At 43.1% G+C, this 14463-nt stretch overlaps 1 protein-coding gene across 5 annotated transcripts in view; it reads left to right on the top strand.

Annotated features, from left to right (window-relative positions):
* The window catches only part of ARMC3 (armadillo repeat containing 3), a 133972-nt gene that overhangs the window by 103159 nt on the left and 16350 nt on the right, over positions 1-14463 (top strand). For all 5 annotated transcript variants that reach the window (XM_014518286.2, XM_025199704.1, XM_025199705.1 and 2 more), the window contains 5 exons: positions 1943-2192; positions 3368-3504; positions 7479-7647; positions 9879-9979; positions 11720-11821. In XM_014518286.2, the coding sequence (XP_014373772.1) occupies positions 1943-2192; positions 3368-3504; positions 7479-7647; positions 9879-9979; positions 11720-11821 (759 nt within the window). The remainder of the gene's footprint in view (positions 1-1942; positions 2193-3367; positions 3505-7478; positions 7648-9878; positions 9980-11719; positions 11822-14463) is intronic.

Raw genomic sequence — 14463 nt, forward strand, 5'->3', positions numbered from 1 at the left:
AACTGCACCTCAAGCTGCAGACAAGCAAAACCCGTGACATGGGTAACACTGTGTGTTAAGGTGCAGCAGGGTCAAGGCACCTGCTGAGGTCATGAATCCTGCCAGCTTTCAAAGAGATTGGTGCAGGGGTTCTGGATTCTGGGGCCCTGCACCTCTATCTGCTGACAGGCAAAACTCATAACATGGGTGCTTGCGGGACTGTGTCTGTCTTGGGTCAGAGGGAGGTGAAAACTGCAGGCCAGCTAGGCCCTGCTGTGGCCATGAAGCCTGCCAGCTGTTAAGAAGATCGGTGCAGGGGGATTCTGGGGCTCTGCACCCCTAGCTGCTGACAGGCAAAACTCGTGACATGGGTCCTTGTGCAACTGCTGCCTCTCATCAGGCAGCAGGACTGAAGATTCCCCATCACTTGCCACCACAGACCTGGGGGTAATAATTGACCACAGAATGAACATGAGCCAGCAGTGCAATGCTGTAGCCAGCAGGGCCAGCAATACCCTGGCATGCATCAATTGATGCATTGCCAGCAAAACCAGCAAAACTATTGCAAAGAAGTGATTCTCCTGCTCTACTTGGCTCTACTTGGCATTAGTGAGACTGCAGCTGGAGTACTGTGTCCAGTTCTGGGCTCTGCACTATAACAAGGGCGTGGTAAAGCTTGAGAGAGTCCAGAGAAGGGCTACCCATATGATCAGAGACTTGCATGGCAAGCCATATGAGGAAAGGCTGAGGGACCTGGGACTCTTCAGCCTGAAGAAGAGAAGGCTGAGAGGGTACTTGGTAGCAGCTTACTGCTACATCAGAACTGTACATCTAGGGCTCGGTGAACAACTGTTCACCAGGGCACCCTGGGGAAAAACTAGGAGTAATGGTCACAAACTCCTGGAAGATTGTTTCAGGCTTGTTTCAGGCTCAACATTAGGAAAAACTACTTTACAACTAGGGTGTCCAGACTGTGACCATCACTCCAAGAGGTGAGAGTGCCAAAAAAGGAGCTGTCTGCAACCTCTCCCTTGAGGGCAGAGCAGGGGTGGATTGGCCCACAATGTAGCAAAAGCCATGTTCTAAATTAGTTCTCAGCTGCAGTGTGAATCTTCTAGGGATTTTTGGAGCTCAGCATACTCTAACCTTTTTCCCATCAGCTCCCACATCTTGCCTCTGATATAGGTTCTAGGGACTACAGTGTATGCCCTCACTGCCCAATGCAGTACCATGCAGAGGTACCTGAGCTAGTTCAGCTAGTACTAGCTATACTAGCTAGTATACCAGCTATACTAGCAGTATAGCAGCATTAGTACAAAGTGCCACATGGACTAATTTACCCTGCAGAGCTCTTTACTCAAGGAGTTACACTGCTTATAGTACCTAAAAGCTACCTCATTGAGAGCTAACTCAGGTAACTATATGCATCACCGCATTGAGAAGAGGTGATGGAGGACTGCTGCACTGGATTCATGGTCACCCAGGTTATCCCTGACACTGGGAAAATGAAGATTGCAGCCCAGGAAAAATAACTATATGTGCAATATAGTTAATAGTGAGAAAAAATAGGGATTGATTGCAGAATTACTGAGCATTTGCTGATCTTCATGACGAAGTAGAATTGAACACTAAGTAACTTGCTCAAGACCTCAGGAGGAATTCCTGTCCATAAGTGGGGTTGAACTCAGATATTTCAGATCTTAATCACCTGTTCAGATTGTTTCTCTGTTTCACCCAATTAATTCTGTTTAATTTCTGGTACCAGAAGGAGTGTTTTTCATGTTAGTTGCATTTATATACAGTAATTTAGGATATAAACAATCACTATTGCTGTTTTCTAATATTTTATTCATGTTCTGCTGAGATGCAGTATTGATTTAGTTTGTAAATTTAATACATTAAGATTAAAAACATATATTTGTCTTTAAAGTAACCAAGATTTCCCTCTCTCCCATTTTACTAGTTCTGTTGCTGAAGCTGAAGGAATTGAGCCATTAATAAATGTCCTGAGTACTAAAAGAGACGGGGCTGTTGCTAACGCTGCAATAGTACTAACAAATATGGCCACACAGGAGCCATTACGTCTCAGCATCCAGTGTCACAGCATTATGAATGCAATTGTAGAACCACTGCAGTCTGCCAACAGCCAAGTACAAAGCAAAGCAGTGCTTACTGTGGCTGCATTTGGTTGTGATGCTGATGCAAGAACTGAGGTGAGGCTTAGAAGTAACTCCTGTCTGTTTTGTGAGATGTTGGTTATTCATTACATTTCTTTTTTTAAAATCCTGATGTTTGTGTTTTTCTGAAAAATCCTTCAGTTCATATAAAGTATGTCATTTTGTGCCTCTTTAATGGATAAAGTTTTATTCTGGAAAGCTCTGTTCAGGTTGTCACATATTTAAGAGTTTCTCTGATCTTGATTTTCATTGCTGTAGATATTTGTAAATTAATTGGGCCAAATTAATCTCTTGTGGAATGCCTATTTCAATGAGCTTTCACCACATGTTTATGTCTAGATTCCCAGAATCAAGAAATAGTAAAAATTAATGTATGCCTCCAACAGGACTCTCAGTCCTATTTTGAAGATGGGAAACCCTCATCTCCTTTGTTCTTTTACTATCTACCTCAAGGCTTTGGTGTCATAGTGACTGACCCTGTGATTAATGAGTGGCAGACATGACTACAGTAAATATAATTCAAACAGAAGGTAATTAATCCTTTGGTTAGTGGGACCTAGTAAGTGAGCCTGGGCCCACCTATTTATCAATAGACATGTTGTCTTCTGTTCATTATCCAAGGATGGTGTCTCACACATTCACACACCATAAATTGGAGCCTTCTTAAGGGTCAAGGCAGCTGGTCAGGTCAAGAAATAGGGGCATGGGATAATCCATCTATCTGTCTTTACATACTTAAAACATATCTCACCAATAACATCAGAATGAGCGATATTTCTAGGAGCACTTTGGAAAAATATTGTAGCACAAAGGATGGGTATTAGTAACATCATATGTACAAGGGAACACAAAATTTATAGATATAATGATGTAAATTAGTTGTCAGGGGCATCAGGACTCAGAAAGTGCTGTACAACTCTTCATGGTGACCTCAGGATGTACAGTATTTAGAGTATAATATAGTGGTTGACAAGACCAGAGCCAGAATGGGAATGCATATGTGTAGGTCCAGCCACATTCAAGCTCCCTTCAGTGTCAGTATGAGGGCATACAGATGATCAGAGATATTCCTTCTTATATAACTGTTCTTCCAACCCCCTCCATCTACCTTCATATTTTATCTAAGGGCTTTCAGATGGGGGCTTGCACAGATCCACATTTCTGGGCTGAATGTAACCCTTCAGAAGCAATCTCTTTATGCCTGTTTCTAGTTAAGAAATGCCGGTGGACTGGAACCGCTTGTTAAGCTGCTGCATTCTAGAAATGAAGAAGTCAGAAGAAATGCCTGTTGGGCTGCTGTGGTTTGTGCAAGTGATGAACTAACAGCAGTTGAACTATGCAGGCTAGGGTGAGTAGAAATAGTATCAAGGGTCGAGAGGGGGATGGTGTTGTCAAAGACTGACAAAGCATATGTTTACATATTTGTGCCTGTAGGCCAAAGTTAAGTGTGCATTTCTTAAGCAGAAGTAGTTCTCACAACATAACACAAGGAAATATATTCTGAAATCCTTATTTCAGAAGGAATGTTATTGATTCTATATATCAAGTGTACTGAGAAAAACAATACCTTAATTTGGGCCCTACTTGTCCAGAATTCTAGAAGTACAGTTAGTGCTGGTATTATGACCTAATAAAACTATGAGTTCACTTTTAATATGAACCATATCGACAAAATTAGGATTTACCATGCAGAGATCATATATTTTTTAGACTAACACTGGGCACGTCTACATAAGATGCTAACTGCACAGTAGCTAAATAATACTGCACAGTAGCACGTCACAGCATGTAATAGTAAGGGCTTTGCTTAATGCTCATAGCAAGAGTTTTGTATGCTGACTCCATAGTAGGCCAGTATTATAGCACGTAGCTTCTTGCTTTGTGAGAGTGACCGAACCATGAACCTAGATAGTAGGATGTTGTAATAAAGCGGAATGTGGTAAACACCAGGTGTGTTGGATCACAACTCATCCCCAAATTCTTAGCTTGAGATAACCAAATCCCTAGTTCGAGATAACGTTATTTACTCCAGACTATATAAGCTGTATGTACATTCTTAAATTACGGGAGTTCCTCAAACTCTGTCAAGAATCCTGACTTGCGCAGAGCCCGGCGCAGACTATCGCATCCCTGGGATTGAGACACTCCAGGACCAGGGGAACTATGCAGGGTAGCGGCTGCTGCCTAGAGCCGATGTGAAGTGATCTTCCTCTCTGCTCTGTCTTATTGCCTGCTTCTGCGAGTATCCTTAAATAAAGCTTTGCAAGAGTGAGAACAATCGTGAGTATGTCCTTTGTTCAAGCGCGGGGAATCTTCTGAACCCAGTAGCTCATTGTAAGACACAGCACCAACAGTGATAATATGCTACTGTACAGCATTATTAGGCTAGTGTGCAGTAGTGTCACTTAAAAGGCATTCATGAGCACTACTGCGCAGTAACTCCAGTTACTACACATTTATGTAGTACTTATTTATACAAGTACTAAATAAACGTGCATTAATCACTGTGTAGACATGCCCACTGTGGGCCAAATTCAGCTCACACTGAACACATTTCATGAGAGAAGAATGTGGCTTCCGTGTCCTAATGTAATGTACTGAAATATCCTGAAAAGTAGCTGTGCTGGAACAATACAAAAAGTATACTGTACAAGGGAATTAACATATTTAATTCCTCCTCAAAGACTGCAGTTTCCATACATAAAGCTTATACATGTGCTCTGGGAGTGGGCCAGGGGGTGCTTTAATTAGAGCAGCTCTTGGAGCTGCGGCTCTCAGAGCCACTCTAATTAAAGTGCCCAGAGTGTTTTGTGTATCAGCATCCCTGCACTTCAAAATGGTGGTGGGAGCACTTTTTCTAAAGCTTATCAAACGAACTTTAGATAAAGCGCCACCACTGCCATTCTGAAGTGCAGGGACACTGATACATGAGATGCGGGAGACTGGTAGAGCACTGTAATTTCCACATTCCAGCAGGCTTGATTAATCCAGTCTGCTCCGACACACTGGAATTACAGTGCATCTGAGCAGCCTTCCTGCTCATGTATAGGCACCAAAACATTTCAGCTGAGGAAATGATGTTAAGCTGGAGGGTTTATGACAGAACCAGAACTTTCCAGAATGATTATATATTTGTTACTATGAAATGCATCTAATTCTCATAGCCCTGCTGTTAGAACCCATACTGGATACTCACCGAGCTGCTCCATTTGGACCCCCCCCACCATGTTAGATAAATGTATTTTCTGGTTATTCAAGTTTGGTTGATAGGTCTGTAATTCCTTGGCTCTTCCTTCCTCCCCTTTTTAAAGATGGATATTGTGTTTGACCTTCTCCAGTCTTCAGGGTCTGTCCCTGTTCTCCATGAGCTCTCCAAAACAATCTCTAATGGCCAGAGATTGCTTTAGCTTGTTCCTAAAATACTCTGGAATAAATTTCATCAGGCCCTGCTGACTTGAATATATAATGTATCTCAGTATTTTTAATCATTGTTTCCTTGTTCTGATCTTCATTTTTGTCTCCTAGTTGTTAATATTAATTGAGCTAAGCTTTTGATCATAATTAACGACTTTTGTGAAGACTGAAATAAAAAATGCCTTGAACATATCCAACTTCCCTTTGTTATCAATTATTTGCTTTCCTTTTCTGCTAAGTAATGCATCTATGTTTTCCATCCTCTTTCTCTTATTTCTAATGTGTTTATTGTCTTTTCTTATTGTCTTTTATGTCTCCTGCTACTTGGTAGCACTACAAATGAACATGTGTCCACAGCTAGACACAGGCCTTGCAAAGTGCTCAAGTATAATTATTTTACTTCAAATAGCACAAGAAATATAGTGGGTGCAGACAGAAGTAACAATTGAAAATTCTGAAATGCCTTTAAAACTTTTGAGAGGGCCAGTTGTACAGATGTACAAGCCCACTGCAAAATGACTAAAACACTCCAATATAGTACCTCTTGAAATGAGTTACTATTCTGGAGCATTTCAGTTTTTGTTACTTGTGCACTGGGACAAGGAGCTGTGTAGCTTTTGAATCCTGCTCTGAGTCCCAGGGCACTGCCATGTCCCTGCAGGAACCCCTGCCAGACCTTTGATTATCCTTGCTGCTGCCAGAGCCAAACAGGAATCAGAGCTGAATTTACCTCCTTATTCCCCCTTCCCAGCAAGACCCTTGCTGACTCCCAGGGTCCTCACCAGATCTCCTCTACCACTTTGCTTGGCTGAGAGGGGAAAGGAGAGGTTTCTGGTTTGGTGACTGGACAATGGAATTCTGGTAGCAGGAAGCTCCTCCCACCCACCTCCTCCTGGCACTTACCTCTCCACTCTGGCAGTCTACCTTCCCTCTCTGGGAGAAGTAGCTGGGGGGGGGGGGGGGGGGGGGGGGCGCGAGAGTCACAGATCACTGCAGCCTCCTTTAGTTCCCCTTAGTTGGTGCTAGAGCAGGCTGCAGTGTTTTGCAGTGTTCCAGCTGGGAAATGTCACCAAGCTCGTCTGTATGTCCCCTAGGTGAAATAATTCCTTTTTAAACATTCACAAGCACATTTCACCCACAGATTCCTAAAACACCTATATGCCTGCCTCACTTTCCCCTCCTCTCTTGAACATTCTTTGGGATTTGGATCTATATCTTCCAAAGAAGCCAACATCCTACCTCTCACACATGGCCTTGTGGAGTCTTTCTTTCAAAGTTTGCCACCTTATTCAAGGATGCAGTTGCTCTTTTGTTCTTCTCAGGTTAGACCAATTCAGGGACTTCAAAAATCAACCTGTTCAAGGATAAACATGTTAGAACCACTCCTGTGTCTCTATGTATGAAAGACCATAAAGCAAAACACAGTAAAAAGACAGTCACAAAACATAAGGATGCAGAGTTCATAGAATTAAATTGGCATGAATACTTTTTACATACACAAATTCCTGAAATTGTTATCTACTCATGGTTAACTTGCCAAGTCCTTATCTGAGTTCTGAGTGTGTTTCCTTATTCTCTACTTTTACTCCATATCTCTTTTATAGTCAGCATCTTTCTAACTGAAGGGATTCTTTCCAAAATCCTTTCTGTGATGATTTAATTGGCTGGAGGAATTGCTTTTGATCCTGAGACCTGCAAAATATGTTTTCTCCTCCAGACAGAATCCTATGCAACATTCAGAGTTCATTGGTGGCCCAGAGGACAGGAGGCTAGGATTGAGTAATGAATGCATGTCTTAGACACAGCAGTACAGATGACTACCTCTAAACTGTGTTATAAATAACTAACTAGCCCTTAATGATGGATTAATCCCATTAATTGAACAATTGTTTGTATTGTGTTGTACAGTGCATTAGATATCCTGGAAGAAATTAACCTGTCTATGGGGCGCAGAAATCACTTCAGTGAAAGAGCTCTGGACAAGCTACTTGATAACAACCTTTCACAAAAATACAGCCAGTTGGGGTATTTATCATTCAGTAACATCATTACTGACAGCTTCTATGATTATGGTCAGGTAAATTACTTTAACATTAATTTTAAGATGCATGATGGGCCTGATGCTTTAGTCCTTAATAGGCAGAGTAATGAGTTTGTGACCTCTTAGTGCCAGCAGAGTATGAAGGAGTCAAAGCAAGGGCCACAAACCGGCCCCCTGAAATTGTCTTGCATCCCTTCTAATGCTGATACACATGATTAGGTTTTTAATCTTTCATTCACAGTTGATTCCATATGTGTTGTGATGCTGCTCCCACAGAGGAAATCTTTATGATCCCCTATATGCTATGCAACCTGTCTCCTTTTCTAGATCACACCTCAAGACATTCAACTGTGTTCCTGTTTTCTTTCACCACAATATAACCTACCACCTAAAACTTGTCCTTTTCACCAAAAGAACTAAGGAACTGAAAGGATCTGTACACACACAGATCCAAGATTTTGAAAAGGGGGTGTGGGCTATGGGGGTGGGTGCAGCCATCCCACTCCCAGGAGGCAGATCACACTGCAGTAGCCTATGCCAAGGACTTTTTTGAGTCCCCAAAATAAGTAGGACTCCCTTGCCTCTTTACCCCCTACCATGAATGACTCATGCCTCCTGAGGCTAGGAGGGGCACAGCGACCACCCACTGGTGGCAGCGGCATTGTTGGCAGTGGGGGCATGGTGGCGGCGAGCCGGGACCACCTGTAGGCAGCCATGGTGACATCGACGGTGAGGGCAGGCCAAGCGGGGACCACCCAGAGGCAGCTGCAGTGATGTCAGCGGCAATGCTGGGCCATGTGGGGACCACCCACAGGTGGCCGTGGTGACGTCAGCAGTGAGGGCGGGCCGAGTGGGGACTGCTTGCAGACGGCTGCAGTGGTGTTGGTGGCAGGGGGGCAAGCGGTGACTGCCCACAGATGCTGGCAATGGCGGCAGTGACCAATCTCAGGGGGGCATGTGCCCCCTGTCCCCCCCCCCATGCGTCGCCTATGCCTCTTACCTCACTCTGGGCAGCCCCTACCCTCTAGCACTCAGCAGCACCTCCATTCCTCTCCCTTTTCCCCCTCCCCTTCTCTAGCAGGGGGTGCTACTAGACATAGGAAGGGGGGGATCAGCCCCCTACCACTGCTGTCCCCCACTGGTCCAGGGCAGGGGAAGCCCCAGAGCTGTTTCTACCCTGCTCCAGCCAGGGACAGCCATGAGCAGCTCCATGGGGTGTTAGGCTCAGCTGATGGCAGTGGCAGGTGGGTCCCCCACTTCCAGTGTCTGCTCCCTGCCTAGTCCCCCTGGGTTTCCCCTGCTGGCCAAGAGCAGACTCAGGAAGGGAGGACTGCTCACCAAAGCTGCAGTCCCTGGCACAGCCCAGCACTCAGCATAGCCACTCCCCACAGTTGCAGTGCTGAGGAAACCCAGGTGTGAAGATGGGGAGCAGGGACCTACCCACTGCCAAAGTTACCAAGCCTAGCACCCCATGCAGCAGCTCCCAGCAGGCCCCAGTGGAATGGCATAAATGGCCTGGAACTTCCTCTGCCCTTGTCAGCTGGGGCCGTGGCAGGTCCCCCACTTCCTTACCTGCTCTCTGCTTGGTCCCTGGGTATCCCCCCCAGGTTGGTGCTTCAGCTGTGCTTTGGACTCTGCAGGGGCATCTGTGGCTGCAGGGAACTGGAGTCACCAGCAGGTGAGCTACACTGTTGAAGCAGGGTGCAACTACACTACTGCACCCCCCCCCCCCCCGATCTGCCCCAGATATATACATTATCAAGTGTGTCTCTCTGTCACAGCATTCTTTCCCAGAAAATGCCACTTCCATAAATATCACCCCTACTTTGTCATCTAGCGTTGGGTTGTTTTTAAATTGGGAATGGGATTTTCAGAAGTGTCTAATTGACTTTCAGTGCAATTGTACTGCCTAGTTACTTAGGTGCTTTTGAAAATCACAGCCTAGATTGTATAGTCTTCAGAAGCATGAACCTATCTGTCTTTATTCTAAACTTGTTCAGGATGCAATATTAGTAAGAATAACAACACTTACAGTGTTGTAAAGTAACTTACATTGTAGTTACTTTTAAAACATCTTCTCTATGACAGGTAAATGAAAACATGATTTTATATATATTTGGATGCATTTGTAATTTTAAGTTTTCATGTTTATTCTGTTAAATATTCGGCATCTTAAATGAATCTTTTTAACTTATTCTTTCAAAGTAAGCTATTCAACTTTAGTGGAATAAAATATCTTATCTCTTCTAATTAAATTTTTTTTGTAGGTAAAACCTGGAGTGAAACTTTTGTCTTTGGAGGAACTGAGTACACAAGAGCTTAATGATCGTCGAGCTGTAATCTTAGTTAATATTAAACCACCAGAAGTGTGAGTCACATTTGCTTTGGAATATTGATTTTTTTTTTAAATAACTTGGGCTTTTCACTTTGCCTTTCTGATAACCCAGTAGTGCTATGATATTTTAGCTTGAATTTTGTTATCTGCTTTGTTCCTAATATTGTTTCAGCTCTTACAAAACAATAATTCTGCATTTTATAAAGAATGCTTATAGTTCTTTATTTCCTTTGAATAGAAGCAAATTATTCAGTTGCTTTTACTTCCTTAGACAAATGAGCACTAGAAGCTCCTCAATTTAGCGCCCTTTGACTAATTCCTGGGTGTGTGTGCACACATGTGTGTGTATGGGGTGGGGGGCAGGACTCCAAAGCTTTTAGTTAGAAAAGCCAGTATCTGTATTACAAATCAAGACCTTTGGGTGCGTGGTGCTCAATCTCCAGCCCATAGGCCAAATCTGGCCCACGGAGCTTTGTCATCCAGCCCATGGGGCTCCTCAGAAGTCTGGAAATTTTGCAGGAGAGGAGCTGTGGCAGCATTAGTTGCCATGGCTTCCAGAGTCGGATCCAGTGTGTGGGGCCAGGCCAGCATATGGAGTTTTTTTGTGGATGGATCTGGGGCATGCAGCTGGGGGGCATTCCAGATCACACCCATGGACTAATACCACGTGCCAACCCCATGCTGAATCAGGCCTACAGATCAACCTTGTTTACAGATCTGGCCTGCAGACCAGCCCCACACCACTCATCCAGCTTGCATGGCTGAAAGGTTGAGCAAGACTGCTTTAGCTGAATTCTAGTCTCTGAATTGCAAAGAAGCCACATTAAAAACAAACAAACAAACAAAAAATTCAGCACTTTACTTTAAACTCTGCTCATTCCTGCGTTGAGCCAAGCACATGCCCAGAAAAGGCAGTGTGTTAGCTGGATTTGGCTCACCCAACATCTGTATAGATCCGGCACATTAGTGGGGCTTTTTTGGCACTTTTATCTAAAGCTGATTGAATCAGCTTTAGATAAAAGGTTTAAATTGAATCAGCTTTAGATAAAGACTCTAAAATGCCCTGCTGAAGCACCTGATCTATACTGATGCTGTGGAGCAGGGTAGAAGTAGCGCTCTGGTTCTTCTGGTAAAGCGCGTTGTTTTGTGTTTGGGGTTGGGTTTTTTTGTTTTTTTGGGTGGGGGGGGAGGGGGAGGGGGTTATAATGTCTGTAAGCAGCCTTGTTCATTATCTTCCTCAACCAAATAATTGGAGCTTTAAGCAAAGATAGGACACAGCCAAACAGCTATGCTTTTAGCGGGTCTTTACTTTTTGTGGTGGAGTACAGCCACCTCTTTCCTATGTAGATAAAAGCTCACTTAACAATTCCTGTTACATTTTAAGATTGACACTTAGTTTATTTAACTGTAAATAATTTAATCTGAACAGCATCCCAGATTATAGAAGGCTTTGTCAGTACTTTATAAATTGTAAACCCTCCCCTTTTCTAATCTCCGCTATCATTACCCTCCCTTTTTAATTTCTATTTGATACAGTAGAGATCTTCGAGACAACCTCAACCTCAACACTCTTTGCAGACCCCTAAAGTTGTACTTGATTCCATCAAATATTCTTTCTTTGCTTTTGTCACACACGTAAAACCCTATCATCAGTATACTGGGCACAACAACTGAATAATATTATACTTCTCGTATAAATATGTTTGTTTTGTTTTAAAGGTAAAATAAGCCTATTAGTATACAGTAATGTAAAAATACCTTGTATTATTTCAGTGCCCTTACTGTGGAGGAAAAATTACAAGATCTAGTTTATGGACGAACCATAAATTTGTCGCCATCATCATCTTTTAGAAAAAGTAGTAAAGAAAGAGCAAGGTATGATCTTTGAATTTATTAGCAGTCATTGAACTATAAGTGTGCAGATACCTGAATTCAAACAAGGCTTAATGACTTTTACTTGTTTTAAAGCCAATTTGAATGGAAGGGAAACAATTTCTAAATTTATAGTTATGCTTTTCTATTGTAATAATAAAATGATGGGTATTTTATAAGGGAATGTAAACGCACCCTTGGACTCATTTCTCTTTTCTGCCTCGGGGAGCTTTGAGCCCTCATCTCCCATACAAATTCTGTAACCACCAACTTACAGGATATTTAGGGTAGGATTTTCTCAGTGTCTGCTATTTAAACTGTTCCACTCTGCATGAAATAGTTAAATATTCATCAGGACAGAGTAAGGGACAGTGAGCATGACCATGGCCTAACAGTAAGGGCACTTATCTGAGCTAATTTCAAACTCTTTCAGGCAGAGGAGAGGATTGAACTGTAGTCTCTCATATCTTCTGTGCTCTAATCACTGTGCTATTGGATAAAATTGCAGTTGAACCACCACCCTGATGACAGTAGAGAAAAGACAAACCTAAATGCCTAATTTCAGGGTTCAGGGATCAGGGTTCTCAATCCTGATTGATATAACCTTCCACTTGTGTTCCAAAGTTAGGCGTCCTTTCCCTTGATCAGTGTGGTATAATCCATGTCCCCCTCTGTGACATTTACTTAGTTAAAGGAACTCTCCAGGAAGCATCCTAGCTTTTGTGAATCTCATTATTAGGTGCCTCAATCTCCTTATATGTAAGGAGCCTATGGCCGAGATCAACATAGGATTTAGGCACCCAAAGTGGGACTTAGGCAGAATGTAATACTTAAATCCAAGAATACAATCCTCAAAAACTCAATGTAACCCCTTAGGAACTTTAGGGTTCTTATGTATGTGCTTGGGGGTGGTGGGGAGAGAGAGAACCACACTAATTAAAACGCCTCACCATCATATGTATTAAGCATCCTGCTTTTCAAAATGGCTGTGGGGCACTTTAACTAAAGCTCATTTAATGAGGTTTAGATCTAGCCCTGCAGCCAATTTGAAACACAAGGCACTTAATGCACATGACGGAGAGGCATGCTGGAGTGTTTTAATTAGAACGCTCCAGCAGACTCGATTAACTGAGTCTGTTCTGACACGGTCTAATTAGAATGTGTCAGAGGACATCTATAGGCAACCTTAGTTTTTGCCGAGAATTTTTCAGTGCCTAAAGTTCTGCTTCTAGCCATGCCCAGAGCTGTTGCTGTCTATGCAGGCCTGAGCAACATGATGCATATTTCACACCAAGTCTGATTTGGGAATCACAAACCATGCATTCCTCCACCAAGTCACTTGAGGGGTCAAAACCAATAGGTGTGCTTAGAGCAGGCCTAACACACACAGGACTAAGTTCTATGCAAAACACAATAGCCAGGGCACAATAGCCATTTTCATTCAAAAAGATTGATCGTCATGGTAATTAAAGCAGTGGCTCAGAATATCTGAGACCTGGATTCTCAGTCTGACAGGAGTCAAATCCAGGAGGAAGGATTTAAGAGACTCTCTCTTCAGGTTTTCTTCTGCCAAGCTTAGATGGCCCTCTGCTTAATATGCCAGCTGTTGTGAATCCCATCTGAAGTGCCTACCTCTCCCTCTGAATCACAGGGGGAGTGCAGGTGCCTAACTAGGAGCTCTGGATTCTAAGCAGTAGGATGCTGAAAAATAGGTGCTAGATCTAGCCCTAGGATCCAAAATTTCATTTTTGAAAGAGGTATAGTCTTTAAACCAATGTAAAAAGAAAGTGGACATACAATATGTAGCCCTGCTTGCTCAAATATGATGTAGAATTAGAAGTCACACAAAGAAGTTGCAAGCCCAACAGAGTCCTGTTACCCTTGTCCCCAAATCAAATTGGGCTGCAAGTTTATTTCCCCTTCAGTTGGAGAACTGTTTGAGGAGGGGCTGTTTCCTCTCTATTCTAGTGCCATGTTGGTGCTGGTTTGAATACAGAGGTCTGATTAGTGAAGAATGTAGCTCGGAGTCTCTTTCTCAGTCAGGCTTTTATAGCTCTTTTCAGCTCCTTTCTTCTTTGGGTCTTTTACAGAGGGGGAAAGGAAGAATAAGTCAGACATACACTATTTGTAGTGTCACAAAAAGAGTGTGGTGAGGGCATGCGAGGCTTATACACATGCACTGTTTCCTGACTGGAGTGCTACAAATAACATACTCCAACATGTTCCTGATAGGCTTCCAAGGAAGGAACTGATCAGGTTGGTTGAAAGTCGCCTGTGGTGGCAACAGCTGATCAGGAGGAGAAGGGGAGGGAGAGCAGAGGACTGCAGGATGTTGGGGGCCTGAGAGCACCCCTGTAGTTTTACATTTAACCGTACAGTTGTTATATGTGATGCTACCAAAGGCAGCACTGCAAAAAAGTTTCTGTTTGAAATGGGATTTTTTTTTGGTGGATCCATCTTCTTTGTAGCGCTACAAACAGCCTGAACATATATGGACACTCATATACGTAACAATATAAGGGTTTATGTAGTGCTACAAAAGTAAAATGTATCCAAGACCCAAGCCTGATGTCTCATTATTTGATTAAAAGTAAAGTTTTTTATAATATCAACCAGGAGCAGCCATTTCCCTTCTGGTTCCTGCT

This window comes from Alligator sinensis, unplaced genomic scaffold (assembly GCF_000455745.1).
Source record: "Alligator sinensis unplaced genomic scaffold, ASM45574v1 scaffold221_1, whole genome shotgun sequence".
Taxonomy (NCBI): Eukaryota; Metazoa; Chordata; order Crocodylia; family Alligatoridae; genus Alligator; species Alligator sinensis.